Raw genomic sequence first — 22990 nt, forward strand, 5'->3', positions numbered from 1 at the left:
TGGACTGAATCCCAACATGTTACATCATCATAAGCCAGATGGGCTGAGTTTGTTGGATTGTTATTATGTTGTTGATAAGATGGGATTGGAGTGGTGGAGTGTGTGAAGGGACGTTGACAAAGACCGTCGCTTTGATCTTACAATGCATCTACCCTATTATTATATAGTATTATGGCCTTGAATGCATATTCGATGGTGTTGGCAACATATTAAAGGTAGTGGTGATATATAGATTGATTGATTGATTGATTGATATAGTGGTAATGGAGTAGTGTAGAGGCGACAACCCCAACCAAACCTCTTGGTGCTCATATATCCAGAAAGGGCAACTGTTTTGATTTGGATGGTCAAAGGAACAGATAGATAGTGTTGCGATACAACCTGTGATCAAACTCTCAACGTGAGTGTGTTTGTGTGTGTGTGGATATGTGTGTGGGGATTGATTGAGTGTGTATGTGTGTGATTGAGCCTTTGGTTATGATGTTGATCACTACACCTTTTGACCTTTCTATCTTACAGGGATGAATTGTCCTTGTGAAGGGAGATGTAAATAATGGACTGGCGCCAGTTGTCAAACTTGTCAACAACCACTTATCGGTAAACACTTGAACTCAGTGTTTCAATGTTGGGATAGATGGATGGATTGATTGATTGATTGATTGATTGATTGATGGATGATGATGTCAAACAGTTTGACATCGAAAATGTAATGATAGAGTTTTAATGTTATTACCTATTTTTGTTGTTATAACTTTTGGATTATCTGTTTAGAACTTGTAAGTTACTTGAGAGATAGATAAGATAAATAATTTAATTATTGATTCAAAGTAAGTAAGTTAGGATGTTGTTTGATAACTAAAGACATATTGAGCTACTTCTTGGTAAGAGTGTGACAAACTAGGTGTTGTTGGGCGGGGAGAGTGTTGGTGAGAGAGAGAGAGAGTGAGAGAAAAGGCAAAGTTCAAAAAGGATCTTTGGATGATGTTGATGACAAGGCCTTGGTGGTGGTTGGGACAACATGAGAAACGACGTAGTAGATTCCTCATTCCTTCCTCCAACCTTCCGACTCTCCCTCTCTATTCAATCAATCAACCAATCAATCAACAGCAAACAACAAACATGGTGAAGTATTTCCCGCTTGGCGTCTATATTAAATTAAACAGTCACTTTTGTGGAACCCATCAACATTATTCACCACTTTTTGAAAGTTCCATCACTTTTTTCAAACAGTTAATAATGTACACAAAGTGATCATGAACAAACTTATATCTGAATGATTATATTATATTAATCATTCTTTCATTCATTAATTGATTCATTCTTTCAAGTCAAGTTATTATTATTATCTCCAACATCTCGGACTTTGCTCAAACAAACCTCTTTAGGTTTTGTATTGAATGGTATTATATCATCAAACTCGTTATTACTATTACCATTTACATAAACAAAGGAGTTGAGTCTTATAAGTATCAAATCACATCTCATGAGTTGAAGTCCAAGTCATTGAGAAGATCCTCCTGGTTACGTTACCCCCATCTCAAAGCATCCAATCACGAAACTTACACATAGACGACACACTCGTTCGTTTGTGAATTTAAATTGTTTTTTAAAACTAATTTATTTGCTTGCAACATTGTATCATTCTCTTTATCTTTATCACTTTTTTTTATAACTTATATATATATATACATAGAGGTACATGCCACATAATACAATGTCAGAACCTAAAGACTTTGTTAGAGGACGTTCAGTGTCATCATCCTCCACTTCCACGAAACCCTACAACAACAAGAGATCATTCGATGATTCAAACAACAAGAGTTCAAGAGGTCGTGGTGGTGGTGCGCCACACAAGATGCAGAGATACTCCTCACAGCAGCCAAGGACAAATAAGAACTATGGCGCCGTGAAGAAGGAGAAGAATGATGATGGCAAGGTCAAGAAAGAGAAGAAGAAGAGCGAGCAGGATGATGTTGATATGCCAGACGATGAAAGTGATGCTGATGATGCACAGGATGACGACAACGACATCATGGGTGACGATGACAATCTGTTGCCGGACGACTATCGTCTGCTGAAACAGAAGAAGTCAAAGATGTTCTCTTCTGGCTCCACTGCCACCTCTGCCGACGGCGACAACGAAGACAACGAAGAGACCGAGGGCAAACCCGGCCAAAAGCCAACACTCAAACTCTCCAAGAAGCAAGAGATGGATGCCAAGAAGATGCTTCCCTTCATCAAGACCAAGCTCAATCGATTTGCTCAACGTCTGATGTTGAAGGTATGTCATAACCTTGTTCAATCTCATTCGCTCGATCACATACTCACCCCAATCAATCAATCAATCAATCAACTTTACAGGACTTCTACACAGGAATGGTCGTGTTGGGTAGCTTTGAGAGTATCTCCAACATGGATTTGACGTTCAGCTTGCCGTTTGGAGCCAAAGGCTTCGTCAAGTTCAATGAGATATCGGACGAGTTCACAAAGATTCAAGAGGCAATCATGAAGGACGATAAGAACTATCGTTCAAACTTTGCAAAGTTTGACGCAATCTCTGAGCGCATCAAGGCCATGTTCATGGTGGGCCAGATGATCAAGATCGGTGTGATTGGTCTGACTGATCACGCCACCTCACCCGGTCTGCATTGTACATTAAGACCGGAGATCGTCAACGTTGGCTCGAGCACGGCCACCTTTGCCGAGGGCATGACCATCTACGGCTCGGTCAAGTCCGTCGAGGACAAGGGATACGTCATTTCGTTTGGCAAGGACGTCTCGGCCACAGGCTTCCTCGAGCGCAGCAACACAAGATACTACTGGCCAGTGCAGGGCGTCAGCTTCAACGAGCAGGAGTGCCGTCTGTCGGTTGGACAGCCGGTGGAAGCCGTCATCACCAGCATCGATGAGAGCACCAACGTGTTCAAACTCAACGCCAGTCACCCACTGTTGACAAGATCCACCGTGGACAACAGCAACGTCATCACAATGGACTCGATCAAGGCCGGTATGATGGTGGACACCAAGGTCTTGAGGGTCTACCCCAACGGTCTGACCGTCACCTTCCTGGACTACTTTGCCGGTGACATCTTCATGCTTCATCTGGAGAAGCCACTTGCCGACTACAAAGAGTCAATGAATGTATGTGTACATTGATCAGTCGATTGTGATCACACCAGGGCCACACTAACAATCCAATCCAAATCAACCAACAGCTCAAGGCACGTGTATTATATGTGGACCAGATTGAGAAGAGGATTGGCCTGTCATGTCAGTCACATGTGTTGGGTCTCAAGCCATACCCATTCGGCCACGTCAAGGTCGGAGACATTATCAAAGCTAAGGACACAGTAGTCGAGCGTGTTGATCAACTGGAGATGGTGATCTCACTACAGACATCCGATCAGAAGAAGATTAAAGCCTATATGCACACACAGCAGGGCGACGACATCACCAACCTGAAGAGCAGATACCAGGTTGGCAACACTCTGGCAAACGATTGCCGTGTGAAGCATATCGATCACGTCGATGGCATGCTCACCGTCACCACCAAGAAGGGCGAGTTGTCCAAGGGCCTCTTCTCCTACTTTGACATTACACCAGCCATGATATTAAGTGTAAGTTATATATATCGATTGATTGGTCATGAACCATCACTCATACTAACATTCGTGTTTGATCATAACAGGGCACAATCAAGATTATAAGAAAGGACTCGATTGAGGTCATTGTTGGACCTTCAATATATGGAGTGGTGCCATTGCACAACATTGGAGAGACTATACTCTCTGACCCCAATAAGAAGTTCAAGGTTGGACAGACGGTCAAGTGCCGTGTGTTGGCCTGCCAGCCACAACAGCGTCGTCTGCAGCTCACACTCAAGAACTCACTGATCCAGTCCACTCTGCCACCATTCACCCAATACGACATGATTAAGCGAGGCGATATCTCGCATGGCTACATCACCAACATCAGAGACAACAACATCGTCTTTGTATCGTTCTACGAGAAGTGCTTTGGCATCATCCAGAAGAGGAATCTGTCCAGGTCACCCGTCAGCTTGATAGAGAACAGCTTCAGAATTGGTCAGGTGGTCACTGCACGTGTCCTTGGAATGAACAAGGTATCACTCGATCTCACCCTGGTACTCGACGATCCAGTGTTTGATGACCTGCAGATCAAGGAGGAGCCAGTTGAGGAGGAGAACACAGTCGATGTCAAGGAGGAGAAGGAGGATAGCGAAGACGATGACGAAGAGGAAGAAGATATAGAAATCAAAGAAGAGTCAAGTGATAGCGAAGAGGCTGAGGTCAAAGAAGAGTCAAGCGATAGTGACGACGAGGTTGAAGTCAAGCAAGAGTCATCATCAGAGGAGGAGGAAGAGGAAAAGGTCGTCGCCAAGTCACCTGCTGGAAGAGGCAGAGGCGGAGCAAGAGGAGGAAGAGGAGGCAGAGGCAAGCCACTTCCATCCAAGAGCAAATAATAAATAAATAATCATTTAATATCTATATCAAGGGTAGGGTATAGGGTAAGGGTAAGGGTAGGAACTTTATTGTACCGGTGTGTCGCTGAAGATGGATGGATTGATTGATTACTTCTTGGTCCTAAAGGTGGTCAATTGACCCTCTGTATCGGATATCTCTCCACATGGCCAACGCTTGAACTCGGTCATCTCCAGTCCTTTGTAAAAGACGTACTCACAGTAGCGACGCTCGGTGGTCGTGTCCTCGAGTCCGGTGGAGCGCAGTGTCTTGTAGTTGTCACCACCGGTCTTCTCGGTGATGTACGACAGGAACACGGTGGGCATGTCGTTCTTGGTGATAATGTCGGCGGCGCCCTGTGCCTGCAACTTGCGGTCCAGAACATCCTCAGTGTTTCCAAAGTGCGTGACGATGACGTTGACTTCGACGTCGTCCACCTTGATCACTGCGTCGATCAGACACGCCAGCTCGCCCTCGGGCGATGGCAGGATTACGTGACGACTGCGCTCGATTGGGAAAGCCGACAGCAGTGCACAGCCCCATGTGTTCTCAGATGGCGCTGGGCCAAAGTCGCTGTGCATTTTAAGCTCGTTGGCAACGTACTCGACAAGGTCGCGGTTCGAAGTCATAATCCTGGAGAGATCCGACTCGAGCAGACCAATGACGTTGACACCATGGCTCTTGATGGCCTCTGTGATGTTGGGGAAGCTGTTGCGGCCATAGTTGTCGTAGCCAAAGTGGATTGTCCAGATCATGGACTTGATCTCTGTGGGTGGCACGTACTCCATGTCGCCATCGGCCGTCGTGATCTTGTCGTAGTGGACAGCAGCCACGTTTGATTGTGATGGATGGAATGCATTCCTGTTGATTGAGATCAGAACCAAAAGACCAAGAAGTGTGAAGATTGCGTAGAATACCTCGCGTGATGGGAAGCTAACAGTCTGTTGGCGTGACTCCTTCTTATGTGGAAACGTGTCTTGGTTCAACGCTCCAATTCCACATGCAATCACTGCAGCGATCACCATCGTCTGATGACGTTCTCTAAGCAGAGTTGATCCAAGATACCATGGAACGAATTTCTAGAATTGGTGATTGAATTATGATGTCAGTTGATTGAATGAGTTATTGGAATAGTTCCAGTGATTGGTCAAACATACGTATGATACAACATAGATGGCCCAGAATAAGAGCACGGTGTAGGTGATGAAGGCATAGCTAAAGAGTGCAAGGGGTGCTGAGGTGTTGGACATCTTCTCGATTGTGTTGTACCAGAGTGACATGGCATAACAGACCACTAGACAGCCGGATACAAGGCCAACCAGACCAATCGCAGTTGGTACTGTGCCCGAGCAGAAACCGTACAGAGTGGCCATGGCCAGAGAAAAGAAGAAGTAGCCTCTCGAGTTCACCAGAGCGGTCTTCTTGCTAATGACAATGCCAATCACCATGAACAGGACAACCAGTATGCCGCTTGGGAATGGTCCAAAGTTGACCCAACGTGGCACCACTCCGTACGATGAGAGGAAGAGCTGGCCCATGAAGACCAGACCGCCAAAGCTGACGCCAGTGGTAAGTGGCGACTCGCTGTCCTCGAGGACCGGACGGCGGCGCTCGTGCGCATCGTCCGACGAGACCAGATCGTTGATCAGGGCAAAGCCCGACACGACCACCAGAATGATGCCAAAGACGATCCAGCTCTTCCAGGTCATGAATGGGTTGATCGAGTGATAGGGCATGCGAATGATGGCGTGGAACACGATGGCCAACATGTAGGCGAATGTCGTGCGCTCGCGACGCTGCACCGTCGTGTTGCTCGTGAACTGACGGCATTGGCACATCCAATCAAACGCGAAGCCCAAGCCGACAAACACGGTCTTGGTGACGTGTGGGTTCTTCCAGAGCACGAGATCGTTCTTCTCTGCGTAGTTGGGGTCGATGTCGTATGGGTACAGTGCTGCCAGTGACATTATCTGTGCGACCAATCGTACGGCCACCAACAGACGACCATTACTGAGTAGCTGGTTCAATGGACGGATTCCCAGCAACAAGGGTGTGAAGCACATCACGAGGAATGCCTCCATGCCCGTGAAGCCCATGAAGCCCATTGGATAGAACCAGATGATTGAGATGTATTCCACCAGTAACGAGAAGTTTACAAAGGCCAACATCGTCTCTGAGGCCAGCAATCCCATGTGCTTTGGTGAGAATGGCAATGATATGCCACCACTGGCAACACTTCGCTTCGAAGCAGCTGTTGTCATGTTATATATATATCTTGTATGTATCTGTTTGTTGAACGTATGTATGATTGATTAATGTTGCAATTTGACTCATTGAGTGTGTTTGAGAGTTCGCGTGATACCCGAAGCGGGCCTTGAAGGCTCAGGGGTTAGACCATTCGTTTTTTTGCGAGGCCCACTTCCTTTTATGGCGGCCAATGCTTGAACATCGTTGACTTATTCGATGGCATTGTCTTTCATTTATTTAGGTGTCAAGAATACTTTGGTAAACTCAGTGTCCTTGCGTAGGATGTAGAACATTGGAATGCCTGGAATGATATACTCTGGATGAGTGAGCACCTTCTCGATTGTGGTAGTATGCTTGACGCGTATCCATCGTTTGGCACTACCGCGCTGTTGTTGACCTTCCACTGGCCTTGCCCAGTTGGTCTGGAAGTAGATCTCAAGATTGGGCAATATATACTGTCCACTCTTGTCCCATGGTGCAGGATGCTCAAACATCACCTCGAGGTGATCGCCAAATGTACATCCCTCCTCAAAGTCCTTGACAAAGTCCTTCTGATTGTACTCGGGATAGAAGAACAACACTGGGAAGTGTCCTGCGCCACTGTTGTCATCGCCATCAAACTTGATCTCTGTTTCGTACTGTGATATATCATAGAATGGTTCGCCCAATGTCATATGCTTGCTGGCCAACAATGTTGCCAGTGCCCTCTTTTTGTCGCGGGCACTAGTCTCTGCCTCGAGTTTGTCGGCTTCACGTTTACGTGCCTTTTCAATCATGGCAACTGACTCATCGCGCAACATCTTTATATCCTTATTCTCTGGCTCCACTACCAATGCTCTATCAGCCAGATTGATTGCCTCTGTATACTTTCCAAGCGCGATCATAGCCTTTAGCGCCCTAAAGTATGCCTTCATATTCGCTTCATTGAACTCAACAGCAATCAAACAATCTCTTATGACCTTTCCATAGTTCTCTGTTGCGTGGACATGGGTTGTTAGTCATTGCGCGGTATGGTCATGCCCTACCCTCGCCCTCGCCCCCGCCCTCGCCTCCACTTACTGTTGTCAAGATTGACTGCTGCACGATTGGAGAGATAGATTGAGTTGCGCTTCATGTCTTTGGTCTTGATGTCCAGTGCCTTGGTGTAGAAATAGATTGCCTCTTGTCTGTATCGATCGCGTTCATCCTTCTTGGTGGTGGTCTTTGCGTTGGACAGTTGGAATCGCTCGTTGCCCTGATCCTTGTAGCTGTCGGCCAGCTCCTCAGGAGTGCACTCATCTGTGATTGATTGAATGGCGTCGAGCATTGGGTTCGCACCCTGTGGTAGACTGTCCATGAAGATGGGCAGACGTTCCCATGCTGAATCCTCTTCGTCTGGTGGTGGAGTGATACCCTTTGCAATCAACTCATCCCTAGCCTTTTGTTTCTCTGCCTTTTGTATCTTCCACTTTGCAACACTATTACTCCAGATTTCATTCTCCTCCTCTTCAGTTAATCCACCTGTTGCTGCTGCATTAGCTTGGCTCATTGTATCTATCTATGTTATGTATATGTATATGTATATGTATGTTCAATCTTTGTCGATGAATGAATGAATGGACGAGGGTGTCTTAATCTTGGCGAAAGTTTCGGAAACTCGAAGTTTCGTGTCCCCCTAGACCATCTTTCGTGAAGTTGAGGACTCAACTCGCTGAATTCATTCATTTTCAACAACAACTTCATCATACTTATACTTATACTAATACTTAATATATATAATAGATAGATAAAATGAGTAACAAGAAACAAAGATTAGAGAAACAGAATGAACCAGAGATAGAGGTGGAGGGTGATGATCATGAGGAGTTGGGTGGAATCACTTCAATATACGAGACATTGTTGAATAATGCTGAACTAGTTGCTCAATCAGAAAAGATAACAGAAATCAACAACAAGAAGGAGTTGGAATCAGTTCAAATAGACAAGGAGGAGTACAAGCTATGCAAATCACTCTATGAGAAGCGTGCCAAGGAGCTTGTAAAGCTGGACAACTTCTGGAAGACTGTCGTATGTTTGATTGAATGATCAAATGATCGAATGAATGATTGAATACTAACATACAATGACACGACATAATAATGATGATGATGATGATGTAGTTCTACAACGAGTTGAGTCCACAACTTGGCACTGATGAGGATGATGGACTTCTTTCATACATCATCGACTTCTTCATTGAGGAGACTGACAAGGAGTTCGTGATCAATTTCGTAAGTCACTGATGATGATGGAGTGCATATACAACACAGACACAGTCATCTGACCAATCAATCAATCCTTCCCATTTACTCGATCACTCGGACTCATTCACTCAATCTTTGGATGAATAGACATTTGCCAAGAACAATATTATAGCTAATGAGAAGGTCACTGTTACCTGTCAGACACCTACTACACCAGAGGATATGCAGGCTGATCTGCCTATCAAGGTCACTGATCTCACTGTGAGGAAGAAGGATGCCATCGATAATGATCCGCTATTGCAGTTCTTTGCCGAGCCATCAAGGCAGGTATGCGTGATGATCACAAATGTTTGGATGAACCCATTGGATGTGTATCTGGTAAGATTCATTCTCTTTCATTCATTCAATCATTGATGATCATTGGTCACTAACATGTTACCATCACTTCAATCAATCAATCAAATAGGCTGCGAATGAACCAGAGGGATTGGATGATGGCGAGGGTGAGGAAGAGGACAATGAGGAAGGAGACGAATAAACATCGCGCAACCTTGCGATGCCATGATCAATTATAATGTTTGGAATTCAAATGGTTTATTATTCGATGAGGATGATGATTGTTGATGGCTGGCTACTTAAAATACAATATCAGATTGGCAGGTTGGAATGACAACAACTCAGTTGTCCTTCTCTTTGTGCTCATGCGATGACACTGCATGTGACTTCTTGGTCTCCTGAGGATGCACCTCTGATGGGATGACGATGGCATTGTCCTCATTGTGCGAGCGGATATGGTCCGAGATAGTATGATTGACATCACGATGATCACACTCATCCTGTCTAATCACCATGATCACATCACGCAACTTGGCATCCTCTGGCAGACCCCAATAATCAATCGCGATCTTTGGAGCTTCAACATTCTTAACCTTGCCATCATCCAAGTCTCTAAGCATGTTGGTATCTTTTGATTGATTGATTGATTGATTAGTTAGTGGACTGTGGCATGGAACTATTCCAAGTATGATTGATCATGTGATGTATGACATACATGTGAGGACAGCCTCTTCCTCGAGGTATCCGGTGAATCTATGGGCAGTCCTTGGACTGAGGAGGTAGAATACTAGGAAGCAGTTCCAGTAGATGGCCTGGACAGAGGCAATACCAACTCTCTCCCACTTGGTTGGCATTGAGATCTCCATAAAGGTCATCAGATGCATACGCTCATTCTCTGCCTCGTCTAACAACACCTTGATCCAATTGTTATGCTCCATATTCCTAAGAGTCTTCAAATGCTGGAGCATACCCGCCACCATTCCTGGTACAGCGGCTACAGTCTCCAATACACATGCGTAGTGGATGTACTTCTCCTTGAAGAATCTTGATTGAGGTGTGTAAGCGCACATGATGTGGCGAGGCGTGGCGCGAGAGTAACTTGATTGACTTACAAGTTGGACAACTTTCTTAGACTCCACACGGCGAATCTGGCAAAGTTGTCAGAGATGCCTCTGGGCTCGTGGCGCGGGGGCATGACAAACTCCTTCTCCATCTTGGCGAGCGCAGTACGGTCGGACACGGCGTATTGTGTACTGTTGCGATGGTACTCTTTTGATTGTTTCTTGAAGTATGAATGTCCAACAACAGTCATATTTCTATATTGTTGCCATGTTGGTGTTGTTGTAGTTGTTGCTGCTACTGATGTTGTTGATTGAAGTGCTGATCCAATGATCAAATTGGATCTGGCTACAATGTTCTGTCTTGTAGACAGTGAGGTCATATGACCTATATTCCTCAATGCTATGTTCATTGTTGATTGGTAAGATGTATAACTGTGTGTTTGATTGATTTGTTGATTGTTGATTGAATGACTTGTTCCAATGTTACTTGAATGACTGTGTTGTTAAATATGCTTGATGGCCAAGGCTAAAATTGTTTATCAGTTGCCCCCAGGCCAACAACCCTCGGTTAACTGTGATGATCATCACAAAGTGTGGGTCTGAAACATTCAACTTACCCCACACCCACACATTCGCAATCAATCAGATCGGTGTTTTGTTGCCTAAAGTGTAAATTGGATAAATGGCACTCACCCAGGACAACAACTTTCGACGTCATTTCCATCACATATAATACAACAAGCATTACATTCATGAAGCAACCATCTACAGATGGAATAGACCCATGCATGACGTAAGTCTGAACAAGATTGTACATCCTAGTGTCCTGGACCATGTCCGACCCAATTTAGGCGGGTCACAAGACGAGTGGTTTATTTACATCAACTGTACAGTGTCGGTGACCTCATAGTATCTAGTGATGGGATCAGTACTACCTATTCTCATCAAGTCCATTGAGGCAAACATCTGAACGCCATACTCTGTGTTGGCATAAGGTGCACAATCCTAAAGTCAGAGGGAGATAATGAGTGAGGGAACCGATGGAATGACACAAGTATGTGTACTTACATTGATGGCAGCAGTAAACTCAGGACCACCTCTACCCTTGGCTAGGGTGATGTGTGGACTCCATCTATCTTCAAGATCGATCTTATTGTCCTGGAACAGTTTGGTAAGACTGGCTGCGAACTTGCCCAAACTTACATTATCATCATCCTGTTTCAGTCCAGCGAACAGTACTCTATCTGAGAATGATCTTATTCCACTATTCATTCATTCAATGTTAGGACACATTCAATCATTCAATCTCAATGATGACCAATCAATCAATCAAACAATCATACCTCACAGTAACCTTTGATGGAGTATTATTGTAAGCCTCATTCATTAGTGTCTTGGCCTGAGACATTAATGACTTGACGATGGGTAGTTCAGTGGCTGGGTCTTTGAGTGTCATCACAAACACGGTCAAGTGGAACTTGTCCGATGAGGTCAATGACCTCTTGATGCCTGGCACACGTACTGACAGTCTATCCTGCACATCCTTCAACTGAGCATTGATCAACTGATTAGTGATCTTTAGACCAAAGAAGTAGTTTGGTCTTTGTTGTTGTTGTTGTTGTCCTCTTCCAAGTCTTGATGCCATTCTATTCATAATATATATTGAAACAAACAATATTAATATTGTAATAATGATAGTCCTCATGTATTATATATCTGTTGGATGATCAGGTGACTGATTGAGCAACCCACTGGAGGGCGCTCACACAATCAAACATGATTTCCATTTATGATCAGAAATTCCCCAGAAATGGTAATCCGTATCCAACAAGTCCAGGAGTATCCTGCTCCAACAAACATACATACACATAATATTAACGTTTGTTTATTTGTTTGTGTCCTTCTCAATGACATCGATGATATCGCCAATTTGAAGTTCACCGGGCTCAGCCAACACCATGAGGATACCAAGGTAGACTTCGCCAGTGGTGTCCTTGCGATACTTGCCAAGAGTTCGCAGTGGCTCGTTGTCATTGTATGGGTTGAGGACGGCCGTGTCGGGATCGACTGTGGTGAATTTACATCGTCCGGTGCGATCCACCTTGTGCAGCAGTGCGTCTCCAATGCGTATGGTCTTCCAGTCGTCCTCCTCAAACGCCGATGTGCCCAGAAGCAGCACGTTGGGACGGAAGCGACGCTCGTCCATCTTCTTCCTCTGCTCCTCGTTGTTATCATCGCGAGTCTCTTCCACCCTGAGGTTGAGGTCATCGATTGATGACTGCGAGAGTATCATCACCTGGCTAGCATCAGCAAATGTGAATTGGTATTTGTTTAGGTCCTCTTGAGTTGGCTCGCCATCGACCAAAGTGCGTGCGTACGACTCTCTGATGGCGCGACGGTGTTCAGAACCCATTTGCACCAGACGTAGGTCCGGCATCTGAAGCACATTGCTCATCCAGGTGGCAGCCTCATCGCCACAGTCATTGGCAATCATTGTATCCTTCCATACTGTGACCTCTATCTTTGCGGGCGACTCCAGATTGATTGGAACTATAAGATCCTGAGCATTCGGTGCTCTAACAATCAGATTCATTCCATCCAATGATGGAGCAATGTTTGCCAATGCTGGATACTTTCTCTGTGTAATGAATCTACCCTCCTGTACAATCATCCAACGTCTATCATTCTCCAATCCCCACTTGTCCAAGTTGACTCTCTTCAACTCAATACCTTGACATGACTTGACTGATGTGTTTTGAAAGAGTTAGTATTGTATTGAGTAAGGTCTGTTTGAGTAGACTTACTTGGATATATGATTAGTTTAGATACTCTTATTTGACCTGATCTCTCTGTAGCATCTCTTCTGCCGCCTTCATTATCATTATCATCACTTGATGTTGAAGGTTTAACATAATTCCTTAGAGCCCATATTAGAGCAAATGTACCTAATGCTAAAGATAAGTATAGTGGTATTGATGGCTCGACCATTATTGATTGATTGATTGATTGATTAACTATATCTCTATCTATTACAATATTGAGTAAAGTTAAGATGATTGAGTGAATGATGAATTTTTAAAGTTGTTGACGTTGTTGGGGTTGTAGACATGTTCACAACATCTTTGCATTTGGAACAGATCTAGCCCATTCCATGCTTCTGCGAATGTTTGAGAACATCACGTGATTTGTTGTCCCGGCTCGCAAAGTTATAACAATGTACATATATATCTTTATTCAATCAATGTATTGCAGACTGGGTATGAATATCATGGATAGAATACATACTTGGAACCATCAACTGATAACCATTGTGATTGTGTGAGAAGATGTTGATTGCCAATCATAAGTTCGATGATGGCTCGTCCAACATTGGATGATAGTGTACCAACAAAGTATTGACATTGTGATGCTATCAAGGTTTGTAATAATATGTTGACACCAACTGAGAACTTGACATTGGATGTAGCATTCAACATTACCAATGCATTGGTCAATTGATCATTGAATTGGAATGGTTCCCGAATAGTTGTAAAGTTGTACAATGGATATTGTTTGAGTAAATTGTTGTTGCTGTTGATAGTATTGTTGTTTGTCATTAGGAAGATGTTCTTGTGATTATACAACTCGGGCATTGATAAAGACAAGTTGAAGCGACCTGTAAAGAAGTTCATGTAGTCCTCCAGGTAGTACACGACGTTCTCAGCTGCCTTGTCACCATTCCTAATGTGTACGGCTGCACATTCGACTGGTCTCTGAGTGTCCCACAATCCCTTCTTGAACATGAACAATAGACGACGTATGAGATAGTTTGGCCGCAGCAAGTAGTCCATCTCAAGTGATCGCACCGTGATGTCTATCCACGCCGGAGGCATTATTGGTCGATTGTCATGTTTTGGTATCTTCTTACCTCTCTTGTGGTTGGCATCTCTGATCTGTGCCTCGGTGCATGATGCCAGAGGCAACAGGTAGTCATCCCATTGATCGATGTATGGGAAGTTCTTGGTGTCCTCCACGGTCATCAGCTTTTTGAAGCTGAATATGTGGAGGTCACGAGTCACAGAGTGCAAGTCCGAGAACATTCCATGCGGTGCGATCATGCTCGTCGCGCCATTCACAGTTTCGCATGTCATTCCACCGCCATCCTGGAGCTGAAACGTTTGTTTCCAGACACTTGTCGAGAACCGCATGTTGTCCAGACTTTGAAGATACTCTTGCTTCGAGCGGAACCTGTCCTTCTTCAAGATGGCGATGATACCAGTCTCGCGTGACTCATCATCATAGTCACACACATTGTCAATGTTTGAGTTGTACCGCCACAGCCTATTCTGCATGATGAACAGGTCCAAGTATACCTCCAGTGTAGTCTTGATTGAACATGGTCCAACTATGATGATAGTCCTCTGAACGTGCTTCTCGTACAGGAACAGATTCCTCATGAGCAATGGATAGTTCTCAACATGATTGATGTCCATCATCATTGTCTCCACTGAGCCCACATCAGACGAGTCCGAGATAGATGAGAACAGTCTATATCCACTTGTAGTCTTGTTATCCAGGTCATAGTATGATGTCAAACAGTTGAATGATATACCATCCACTTTGATCAAGTCTGATGTGGATTCAAATGGATGGTCTGTGGCCACATGACCATGATCACGACTGGCGCGCCAAGAGTATGATGTGATGGTATGATCAAAGTAGTTAGGGATCATGTTGGTGTCCATCTCCTGAGGTCTCTTTGCACGTTGATCTTTTGTATCATTGTATAAAGCAATCCAATCGAATCCATTGTTGATGTCTTTCCTTGATTGATGTGTTGGTGAAATGTTGAATGGTGCTGTCTTTCCATCCTCATCATATTGTGATAACTTGTGAATGAGTAGATCACTTGGTGATTGTTGTTGACGTAGTAGTACATTGTTATCCATCCCATTCGCATGTCTGAATTGTAACAATACATTGGCGATTGCTTCATTGTCCATTGATGTACCATCCACTTGAACATAGATGAACCTTGGATAATGAGATGAGTCATCATCATCATTGATGGCCAACTCTTTGGTATCAACAGGAGTAGCACCGCCTTCATAGAACTGTCTCTGATGTATACTGATCTTGTTGTTTGGAGGAGGTGTGACACGTGATGATTCATTGACACCACTTTGATCACTTTGATCAATGTCCAGACTATTGATCAACAACATGTTAACAACAATCACCAACAAGACAGCGATTATAATTAATACTCTTCTGGTATGATTCCATTGTTTAATTCTATGAAACATATATATATTTGTCTATGTAGTTATCACTCATCAATCAAACAAAAGAAGAACAATCACATGACACGTCGACTCATCATGTGACCTTTGGAAACAAAAAAAAAAAGATGTAGATTAAGGCTGAGACAAAGAGTTGATCGATTGATCATGGAAAGAATATATATTTGGATCCATCGATGGATGCCCACTTGGCATCGTTGACAAGGTTTTCACTGCCAACCATCAACTCTATGACTGCTCGACCAAGGTTTGATGATAATGTACCAAGGAAGTACTTGCACTGTGACGCCAAGATAGTCTGTACCAACAAGTTGGCGCCAACCATGAACCTGTCCTTTCCAGGATGAAACTTTAACTCATCGGCATTGGTCTTGCTGTCATCGATCAGTACAGGCTCCTTCATAACATTAAAATTGAATTCTGGATAGTTCTCGGCCAGGTACTCTGGGTTGGACAGAGTATTGTTGTTGGTCATCAGGAAGATGTTGTTGTAATTGGTGAGATTGAATGGTACGTTGTACTGATGACTAAAGAATGATAGGAATGAGTCCAGGGTGTACACCTTATCCTCTTGCACCTTGTCACCATTCCTAACATGTATGGCCACACATTCACTCGACCTTTGAGTCTTCCACAGATCCTTCTTAAACATGTGCACCAGGTAACGGGTCAGATAGTTGGGTCTGACGATGAAGTCCATCTCGATTGATCTGTCGACAATCTGTTTCCAATCGGTGGGATCGATGGGTTCGCCATTGAAGTTGCTGCCCCGTGGGTATCTGTTCCTTTGGATGTTGTTAAGTCTGATGTCATCCAACGAACAGGACGCCAAGGGCAACAGGTAGTCATTCCATTGGTCGGCATAAGGGAAGTATTCAGTCTTCTCAACAGTCATGTCGTTGTTGTTGCTGAACGCGTGCAAGTGGTCGGTGACAAAGTGGAGGGAGGAGAACATGCCATGTCCTGGAATCTCACCATTTGCGCCGTCGACAGTATCACATGACCCATTGGGCATGCCCTGGAACGTTTGTTTCCAGACACTGGTGGAGAATTGAAGATTATCCAGACGACTAAGGTGTCTCTGCTTGGACAGGTACGGGTCCTTCTTAAGGATGGCAAGGATGCCTGTCTCGCGGGAGTACTGGTCATAGTCACACACGTTGGGCGAGCTGGCATTGTACCGCCAGACTCTGTTCTGTTGGATGAACAGGTCAAGATGCACCTCTAGGTCGAACTTGATTGAACAAGGCCCAATAATGATTATTGATCTATGGACGTGCGTCTCGTAGTTGAACAAGTTCCTAATGAGCAATGGATAGTTGTTCACTGTATTGATGTCGAGCACCATGATCTCCAAACTCTTGCCAGCCAGTTGATCGGCGTCGTAAGTGGAGGAGAACTGGAGGAATCCATTCTTGTTCATATCATAAGTTGAGATTGAACAGTTGAATATAATATTGTTGATTGTTAATGTTGAGTTGTTGACCTCCAGCTCCCTTGGAGAGTACTTTGGGACGGTGGCATTGTGATTGGGAAGCCAAGATAGTGACACAATCGGTTGGCTAAAGTATGATGGCTTTCGATCAACCTCTGACTCGGCCTCCTTTGACTGGGTCTCTCTCCTCTCGGTCGCCCGCTCATATATCATCGTCCAATTGATACTGTTGGTGTAGTTGTACAATGGAAGTTGGAATGGATAGATGGAGAAGGGTGCCCTCTGCTTCCCATTGTAATGCGTCAATGATCCATACATCCGACGGATCTGAAGGTCGATCGGTCGACCCTCCAACTCGGCGTTGTCCAGTCCATCGGCATGTCTATATTGTAGTAACACTTCTGCTATTGATCTCCTGTCCATCATATATCCATCGACCTGTACATATAAGAAGTTGTATCTTGATTGATTATACTGTATTGGTTGTTCATTATTATTGTCAATTGGAAAGTCTATACCATTGTAATATGATTGGGTATGATTCTCGAATTGATCTATAGTTGATGGTGATGTTGATGTTGGCGTAGTTGTAGTTGTTGTTGTAGTTGTATTGTATATTTGTGAGTTTGTTGAACTTGAACTGATTATTGAGCTTGTGGTTGTTGTGGATGTGTAGTGGATATAGCCACTTGTACTGTCGCTACTGTAGCCACCACTACTGCTACTTGGTATTATATAATTGGTGGTGCCTCTATCAACATTCATACTACTACTACTTGATATGGTTGTACTACTATGACCTCCACCACCACTGCTACTACTACTACCTAATATGGTTGTACTACTACGACCTCCATCACCACCACCACTACTGCTACTGTATTGGTAACTAACACTACTACTACTTATGGTACTCGTCCTGATGTAGTCACCACCACTTGTCCGACCATTCGACACTGCACTTGTAAAGTCTCCATTTCTGTTTCCACTTGTTATACTACTACTTATTATACTACTTCTACTTATACTACTACTACCTATATTCTTATTACTATTGTTATCATTATTATTATTATTATTATTATTATTATTATTATTATTATTATTATTAGTATTAGTATTAATATTTACTGATCCTTTTATCCTTTGATGATGCTCATCTTCTGATACATTAAAGCTAACAAATAATAATAATACATTGATTAATAATACTGTTACAACAAAGGATAACAAGAACCTCTTTGTTTGAATATTACAAGATGTTAAATAATTGATCATTACTATTACTATTGAGTTGGAACTTGTACCAAATCATTAATCATTACCTTTTTATTATTTATAATAGGTTGTAATGCATTGTCTTGCGAGCAAGGTACCACCTGAGGTGGTCGGCAGAGATTGGGTATACCATTACCCAATCACAGGAACAATCTTCATAACATTGTTGATACAAACGTAGACATAGAAATAGTACTCACTTTGCCTGTGATGGGGGGGATGTCTCTCCCTGTAATCACGAGCAATGAGTAGGCAAGTGTGATGGTTGGTAGAATCTGAGATGATCAATTATACAATATCCAACTTTCGGCTGTCTGGAAACATCATCAGGGGGTCCATTCGCACTATGCATCTACCCCATTAAAGAAAAGATAGATTGATATTTGAGTTTTAGGGGGCTTAGAATTGGACCTTGGACTTAGAACTAAGGAAGCTCTCTCTACAAGGTGATTTCGACCAAAAACAAAAAGATAAACGTCATCAATCATTCAAAGAACCCTAGACATATGTATCAAAACATTAAAGCATATTATTATCACATACAGACGTCTGTTGGATGGTTTGGAATACGTTATCCATTACGGTTGCACTTCCAACGCACAGGACCACCTTGCCGAGGACCGTGAGGCCACCAATATCGGAGTAACTATGACATGGTTGCAAGGTGGTCGACACGATATCTTGATTAACCTGGATGGAATTCTTATTCACTAGAAGTCGAAGATGATTCCTTGAGACCAACCCAACTTCTCCGGTCTCTGTCACGACCAAACCTGTGGTAAGTAGGAGTTCCTACCCATAGAACCATGTTACTTCTACTGAATAACAAGTTAGATTCGACGGCTTTTTTTAGCAGATAAGTAAAGCAAACAGAATGCCTCAAAAAACGGACAGCTTAGCCAAGTGGTTACGGCGTTTGACTTGAAATCAAATCCCTTCGGGGGCGCAGGTTCGAACCCTGCAGTTGTCGAAAACCTTTCTGTTTTTTTTTACTGTCAATGTAAAATGATGATCCAAGTTTCACTAACTAGCGACGGACATCTCCACGAAGTCTCGTCGCCCCAACCTTCCATTCATCCACCTCATGGCAATCATTGTCAACTACCTCTGGCACTACATCGCCAACCACCTCTTTGGCAACAAGGAGGCCCTGTTGGCCAAGCTCAGCTTGGTGTGCATCACATCCTTCAAGTCCCTCCTCCGCCAGGAGTGGCGCTCCCTCATGTCCACGCTCACGAGTCACATCCTGGCCGGACGACCAGTCAACATCAAGAATGAGATGGCCGAGTTCACTACCAAGTGGCACCTCAGCACTCGCAACAGCGACATCCGTCTTCCGCCTCTGCCGCCAACTATCAACAAATACCTGGTGGCCGAATTCAGAGGCATACAGTAGAAAAGAAAAGAAAGAAAAAAATCAAGAAAATTCAAAATCGACTAACTTATATGTATTATCCCGCCTCTTCAATGACGCCAATTTATTTGCAATAATAATAAACTTCCACTCTAGTCAAAAAAAAAAAAAAAACGACGGACAAGTCCAACTCCTACTCCGATAGCTACCCTCTCATCAACAGAAGTAGCCCTGTACCTTCAATGGTACCATTTATTAATTCTTCAATTAATAAACTATCCTTATATAAAGTTTAAAATAAAAAAAAAAAAACTAACTAATTGTGCTTGGGAGGTTGTAGATAGTCTTATAATTGTAATATCAACTTAATAGTCCGGAAGATTAAAATCAAGCAAACCGATTTTATTTATTATTAATAATATGGATCTGTAAAAAGAGATGGAGAATTACATTGTTAACAGTTCTGATTTAAATTAATCGACCAATCAAATAAATTCTTTGAAAGAAGACTGCTCATCTTTTTTAAATAATTGCCGACAAGTAAATAGTTTGAAGTGGATAGCACATAATCTCCAACGATGATCCAATCATCTTTGATTACCACTCTTCATTAACTTGGGTTGTGGTTGACAGTGAGTGTGTTGCTCCCTGCTCCCTTCGCCAATGATACAGATGTCTCTTGAATGAATGAGTTATTATTAATACCTGCTGTAGATGATAAAATAGGAGTAAGAAAGTATTGAACTGTATATTTTTTATTCAATTATAATAATATGAATTCCAACAATATATCTATTTTATTAATATTATTTTGTTTATTCATTTTCACCTTTGTTGTAGTAAAAGGAGATTGTCAAGATGTATGTTCAGAAAAGAAAGAAATAATAATATATTATTCATTCTAACTCCATCAACTCATAGAGATGTAGGGATCAGTTCTTTGACTGTGCCAACAATGACAATTCCAAAATAATACCATGCAGTCAAGTCTTTCGTACCTGTATTGCCAAATGTGGAAAGGGTTATAGATGAGGATGAAGATGATGATGTTTGACGTATACAAAGACCATTCAACAACAATGTTGTTGGAATTTATTCAATCGAAAGAAGGCTGGCTGGTAAGACATGTATACAATCTAATATAAATAGAGTTTGGTTGGTTGTGGATAGATGTTATTATTACAATCATCATCGAACTGGGTTTCCTCGCTTGGGTGGTAGGGGAGGTGGCTTGTTTCCTTCACTTGAAGAGCTAAGCGGCGATGTTGGATGCTGATGCTGATGCTGTTGCTGTTGTGTCGGTGAGGCTGGTGCACCACCTGTTGGAGATAGTGCGATTGGTTTACGCTTGGGTGGCAGAGGAGGCGGGGCTCCACCCGATGAGCTGAGTGACGACGATGACATTGAGCGGGAGACCTCAATCGATGCTGGAGCTGCAGAGGTTGCTGGTGCTGCAGGCGTCGATGGAAGAGGTGGAAGGCTCTTCTTTTGTGGCGGTGTTGGAAGTGTCTTGAGGGGTGCTGCTGGCTTTGCCAAAGGTTGTTGTTGTTGTTGTTGGGGTCTGGATGGTAGTTGTTGTGAAGTACTAAGTGACATCACAGGTGATGGTTTGTTGTTGTTGTTGTTGTTGAAGTTGTTGTTGCTGTTTGGTGGGCTGCCCAATGGAGCATTCTGATAGGCGTAGGTGAATCGCTTCGACTCTGGCTTGAGTGGATGAGGAGTTTGTGTTGGGAAGGAGGTCGATGAGGTCAGGTTGTGGCTGTTGACAATCATTGGCAGAGTGATCTCTGGCTCCAATGCCTGTGGCTGAGGTGATATGGACTTGATAACTGGCAGCGTGAACTCGTCTGTCGCCTTGGCGGTCGAGTAGTCGGGAGTGGTTGGTGGCAATATCAGCTGTGGCGGTGTTGATGGTGGAGGTGCGTTGTAGTTGTTGAGCGGCAATTTCGATCGATCCGATGATTGATCGTTTGGTGATTTCTTTACAGGAGGACTGGCTGGCTCCACATGTGGCGTGGACTGGAGCACCAGGTTACAAAAGGAGAGCAGGTTGCTCTGAGACGATGTCTTGGACACGTTGTTTGGATGTGTTGGCGACGAAGGGGCGTAGTGATGTTGAGTTGGCGATGGACTCTGGCCAATCGATGGCAATGCGGGCAGAGTGACTGAGCCATCATTGGTCGATGGTTGGTAGTGGGGCAGGCTGGTGGAAGAGTTGGAGTATGGTGACAATGATACGGCCGGTGCATCCTGGCCGGGCAGTGCTGGGAGAGTGATGTTGGGCATCTCGGACATGGAGTCGTTGACCATGGATCCCTCTGACTCGCTCTCAATATCGGACAGCATTGAATCGTTTTCCCCTGCTGCCAACGATGATGTGTTCTTCGTTGTTGTTGTGTCCTGGGCCACGGACTCTGTGTCTTGAGCATCCTCTGCAGCCGGCTCGTTCTCTTCCTTTCTTGCCGAGGCCACCGACAGATATGAGAAACATGATCGACACACTCTCACTGGCTTGCTATGATTGTCCAACTTGAATGATTGATCAGAGCACTTGCCACATACTACATTTCCACATCTTCTGCAGTGATGCTAAATTCATTCATTAGTTAGTTGTTGTTGTCTGATTGACCCGACTGAGTCATTGCCCTCACTACATACCCTTCTTCTAATGGCCGTGAACTTTGAATTACACTCCATGCATTGGACCGCTTCGTTGTCTGGAATCCAGACTGGAGCAGTGGTGGACTTCTCCTCCTCACCACTCTTTGGAAGGATCATCTTGATGTTACTGTACTGTCTATTCATTCTCGCCACTGATCCCTCATTCTGTGACAAGAACTTCAACTGTAGCTCCAATGCAGTGATCCAATTGTTCTTCTCCAAGTCATTCTCGGCAAACACCGTGAATGACTTTGTTGTATGAATGATCTGGAATGAGAACTTGTACTCTATATGATGATTGTTAGTGGCGTCGTCATGGATGGTGGAACACAATTGATTGATACATACTGGAATCTTTGTCATCGAGGTTGACGATCTTGGAGTTGGCAAGTGGTAGCAAACGATGGAACTTGTATATTGGGTTGGCAACTGTTGTCTCTGTCTTTGTTCCATAGACAAGGGCATCACTGAATAGTATGAACCATCTCTTCTTTGGTTCCTTTCGACATATCTTGGTCAGGTATCCCTCACGAACGAATGCCCTAAGTGGTGCAAGTAGTGGCTAAAGGTGCATGTGATGTACTGTGTCAGTTGTGGACGATCCAAGGGAGGGGGGGAGGGGGGGGGGGAAGG

At 43.8% G+C, this 22990-nt stretch overlaps 11 protein-coding genes across 11 annotated transcripts; 3 read left to right on the forward strand and 8 right to left on the reverse strand.

Annotated features, from left to right (window-relative positions):
- Positions 1-1714: 1714 nt before the first annotated feature.
- Positions 1715-4483, forward strand: SAMD00019534_035190 (hypothetical protein; the record flags this gene model as incomplete). Its single annotated transcript, XM_012904411.1, has 4 exons — positions 1715-2281; positions 2362-3141; positions 3216-3617; positions 3689-4483. 4 exons carry the CDS (start codon positions 1715-1717, stop codon positions 4481-4483), a joined length of 2544 nt encoding a protein of 847 aa, XP_012759865.1.
- Positions 4484-4591: 108 nt separating this feature from the next.
- Positions 4592-6742, reverse strand: SAMD00019534_035200 (hypothetical protein; the record flags this gene model as incomplete). Its single annotated transcript, XM_012904412.1, has 2 exons — positions 4592-5560; positions 5639-6742. The coding sequence occupies 2 exons, from the start codon at positions 6740-6742 to the stop codon at positions 4592-4594; spliced, it is 2073 nt and encodes a 690-aa protein (XP_012759866.1).
- Positions 6743-6961: 219 nt separating this feature from the next.
- Positions 6962-8256, reverse strand: SAMD00019534_035210 (hypothetical protein; the record flags this gene model as incomplete). The annotated part of the gene is made up of 2 exons (XM_012904413.1): positions 6962-7701; positions 7788-8256. The coding sequence occupies 2 exons, from the start codon at positions 8254-8256 to the stop codon at positions 6962-6964; spliced, it is 1209 nt and encodes a 402-aa protein (XP_012759867.1).
- A 242-nt stretch (positions 8257-8498) lies between these two features.
- Positions 8499-9488, forward strand: SAMD00019534_035220 (hypothetical protein; the record flags this gene model as incomplete). The annotated part of the gene is made up of 4 exons (XM_012904414.1): positions 8499-8774; positions 8867-8977; positions 9098-9328; positions 9417-9488. 4 exons carry the CDS (start codon positions 8499-8501, stop codon positions 9486-9488), a joined length of 690 nt encoding a protein of 229 aa, XP_012759868.1.
- Positions 9489-9630: 142 nt separating this feature from the next.
- On the reverse strand, positions 9631-10757 carry SAMD00019534_035230 (hypothetical protein; the record flags this gene model as incomplete). The annotated part of the gene is made up of 3 exons (XM_012904415.1): positions 9631-9914; positions 10002-10330; positions 10399-10757. Coding segments are annotated over 3 exons (972 nt in total), but the record flags the coding sequence as incomplete, so codon positions are not given.
- A 472-nt stretch (positions 10758-11229) lies between these two features.
- On the reverse strand, positions 11230-12031 carry SAMD00019534_035240 (hypothetical protein; the record flags this gene model as incomplete). The annotated part of the gene is made up of 3 exons (XM_012904416.1): positions 11230-11352; positions 11416-11611; positions 11691-12031. Coding segments are annotated over 3 exons (660 nt in total), but the record flags the coding sequence as incomplete, so codon positions are not given.
- Positions 12032-12235: 204 nt separating this feature from the next.
- SAMD00019534_035250 (hypothetical protein) lies at positions 12236-13335 on the reverse strand (the record flags this gene model as incomplete). Its single annotated transcript, XM_012904417.1, has 2 exons — positions 12236-13092; positions 13152-13335. Coding segments are annotated over 2 exons (1041 nt in total), but the record flags the coding sequence as incomplete, so codon positions are not given.
- A 278-nt stretch (positions 13336-13613) lies between these two features.
- On the reverse strand, positions 13614-15551 carry SAMD00019534_035260 (hypothetical protein; the record flags this gene model as incomplete). The annotated part of the gene is made up of 1 exon (XM_012904418.1): positions 13614-15551. One exon carries the CDS (start codon positions 15549-15551, stop codon positions 13614-13616), a length of 1938 nt encoding a protein of 645 aa, XP_012759872.1.
- Positions 15552-15774: 223 nt separating this feature from the next.
- SAMD00019534_035270 (hypothetical protein) lies at positions 15775-17490 on the reverse strand (the record flags this gene model as incomplete). Its single annotated transcript, XM_012904419.1, has 1 exon — positions 15775-17490. One exon carries the CDS (start codon positions 17488-17490, stop codon positions 15775-15777), a length of 1716 nt encoding a protein of 571 aa, XP_012759873.1.
- A 1936-nt stretch (positions 17491-19426) lies between these two features.
- SAMD00019534_035280 (hypothetical protein) lies at positions 19427-19738 on the forward strand (the record flags this gene model as incomplete). Its single annotated transcript, XM_012904420.1, has 1 exon — positions 19427-19738. One exon carries the CDS (start codon positions 19427-19429, stop codon positions 19736-19738), a length of 312 nt encoding a protein of 103 aa, XP_012759874.1.
- Positions 19739-20884: 1146 nt separating this feature from the next.
- On the reverse strand, positions 20885-22919 carry SAMD00019534_035300 (hypothetical protein; the record flags this gene model as incomplete). The annotated part of the gene is made up of 3 exons (XM_012904421.1): positions 20885-22285; positions 22355-22644; positions 22706-22919. Coding segments are annotated over 3 exons (1905 nt in total), but the record flags the coding sequence as incomplete, so codon positions are not given.
- Positions 22920-22990: the final 71 nt, after the last annotated feature.

The sequence above is a fragment of the Acytostelium subglobosum genome, assembly GCF_000787575.1.
Source record: "Acytostelium subglobosum LB1 DNA, scaffold: scaffold6, whole genome shotgun sequence".
Lineage (NCBI taxonomy): Eukaryota > Evosea > Eumycetozoa > Acytosteliales > Acytosteliaceae > Acytostelium > Acytostelium subglobosum.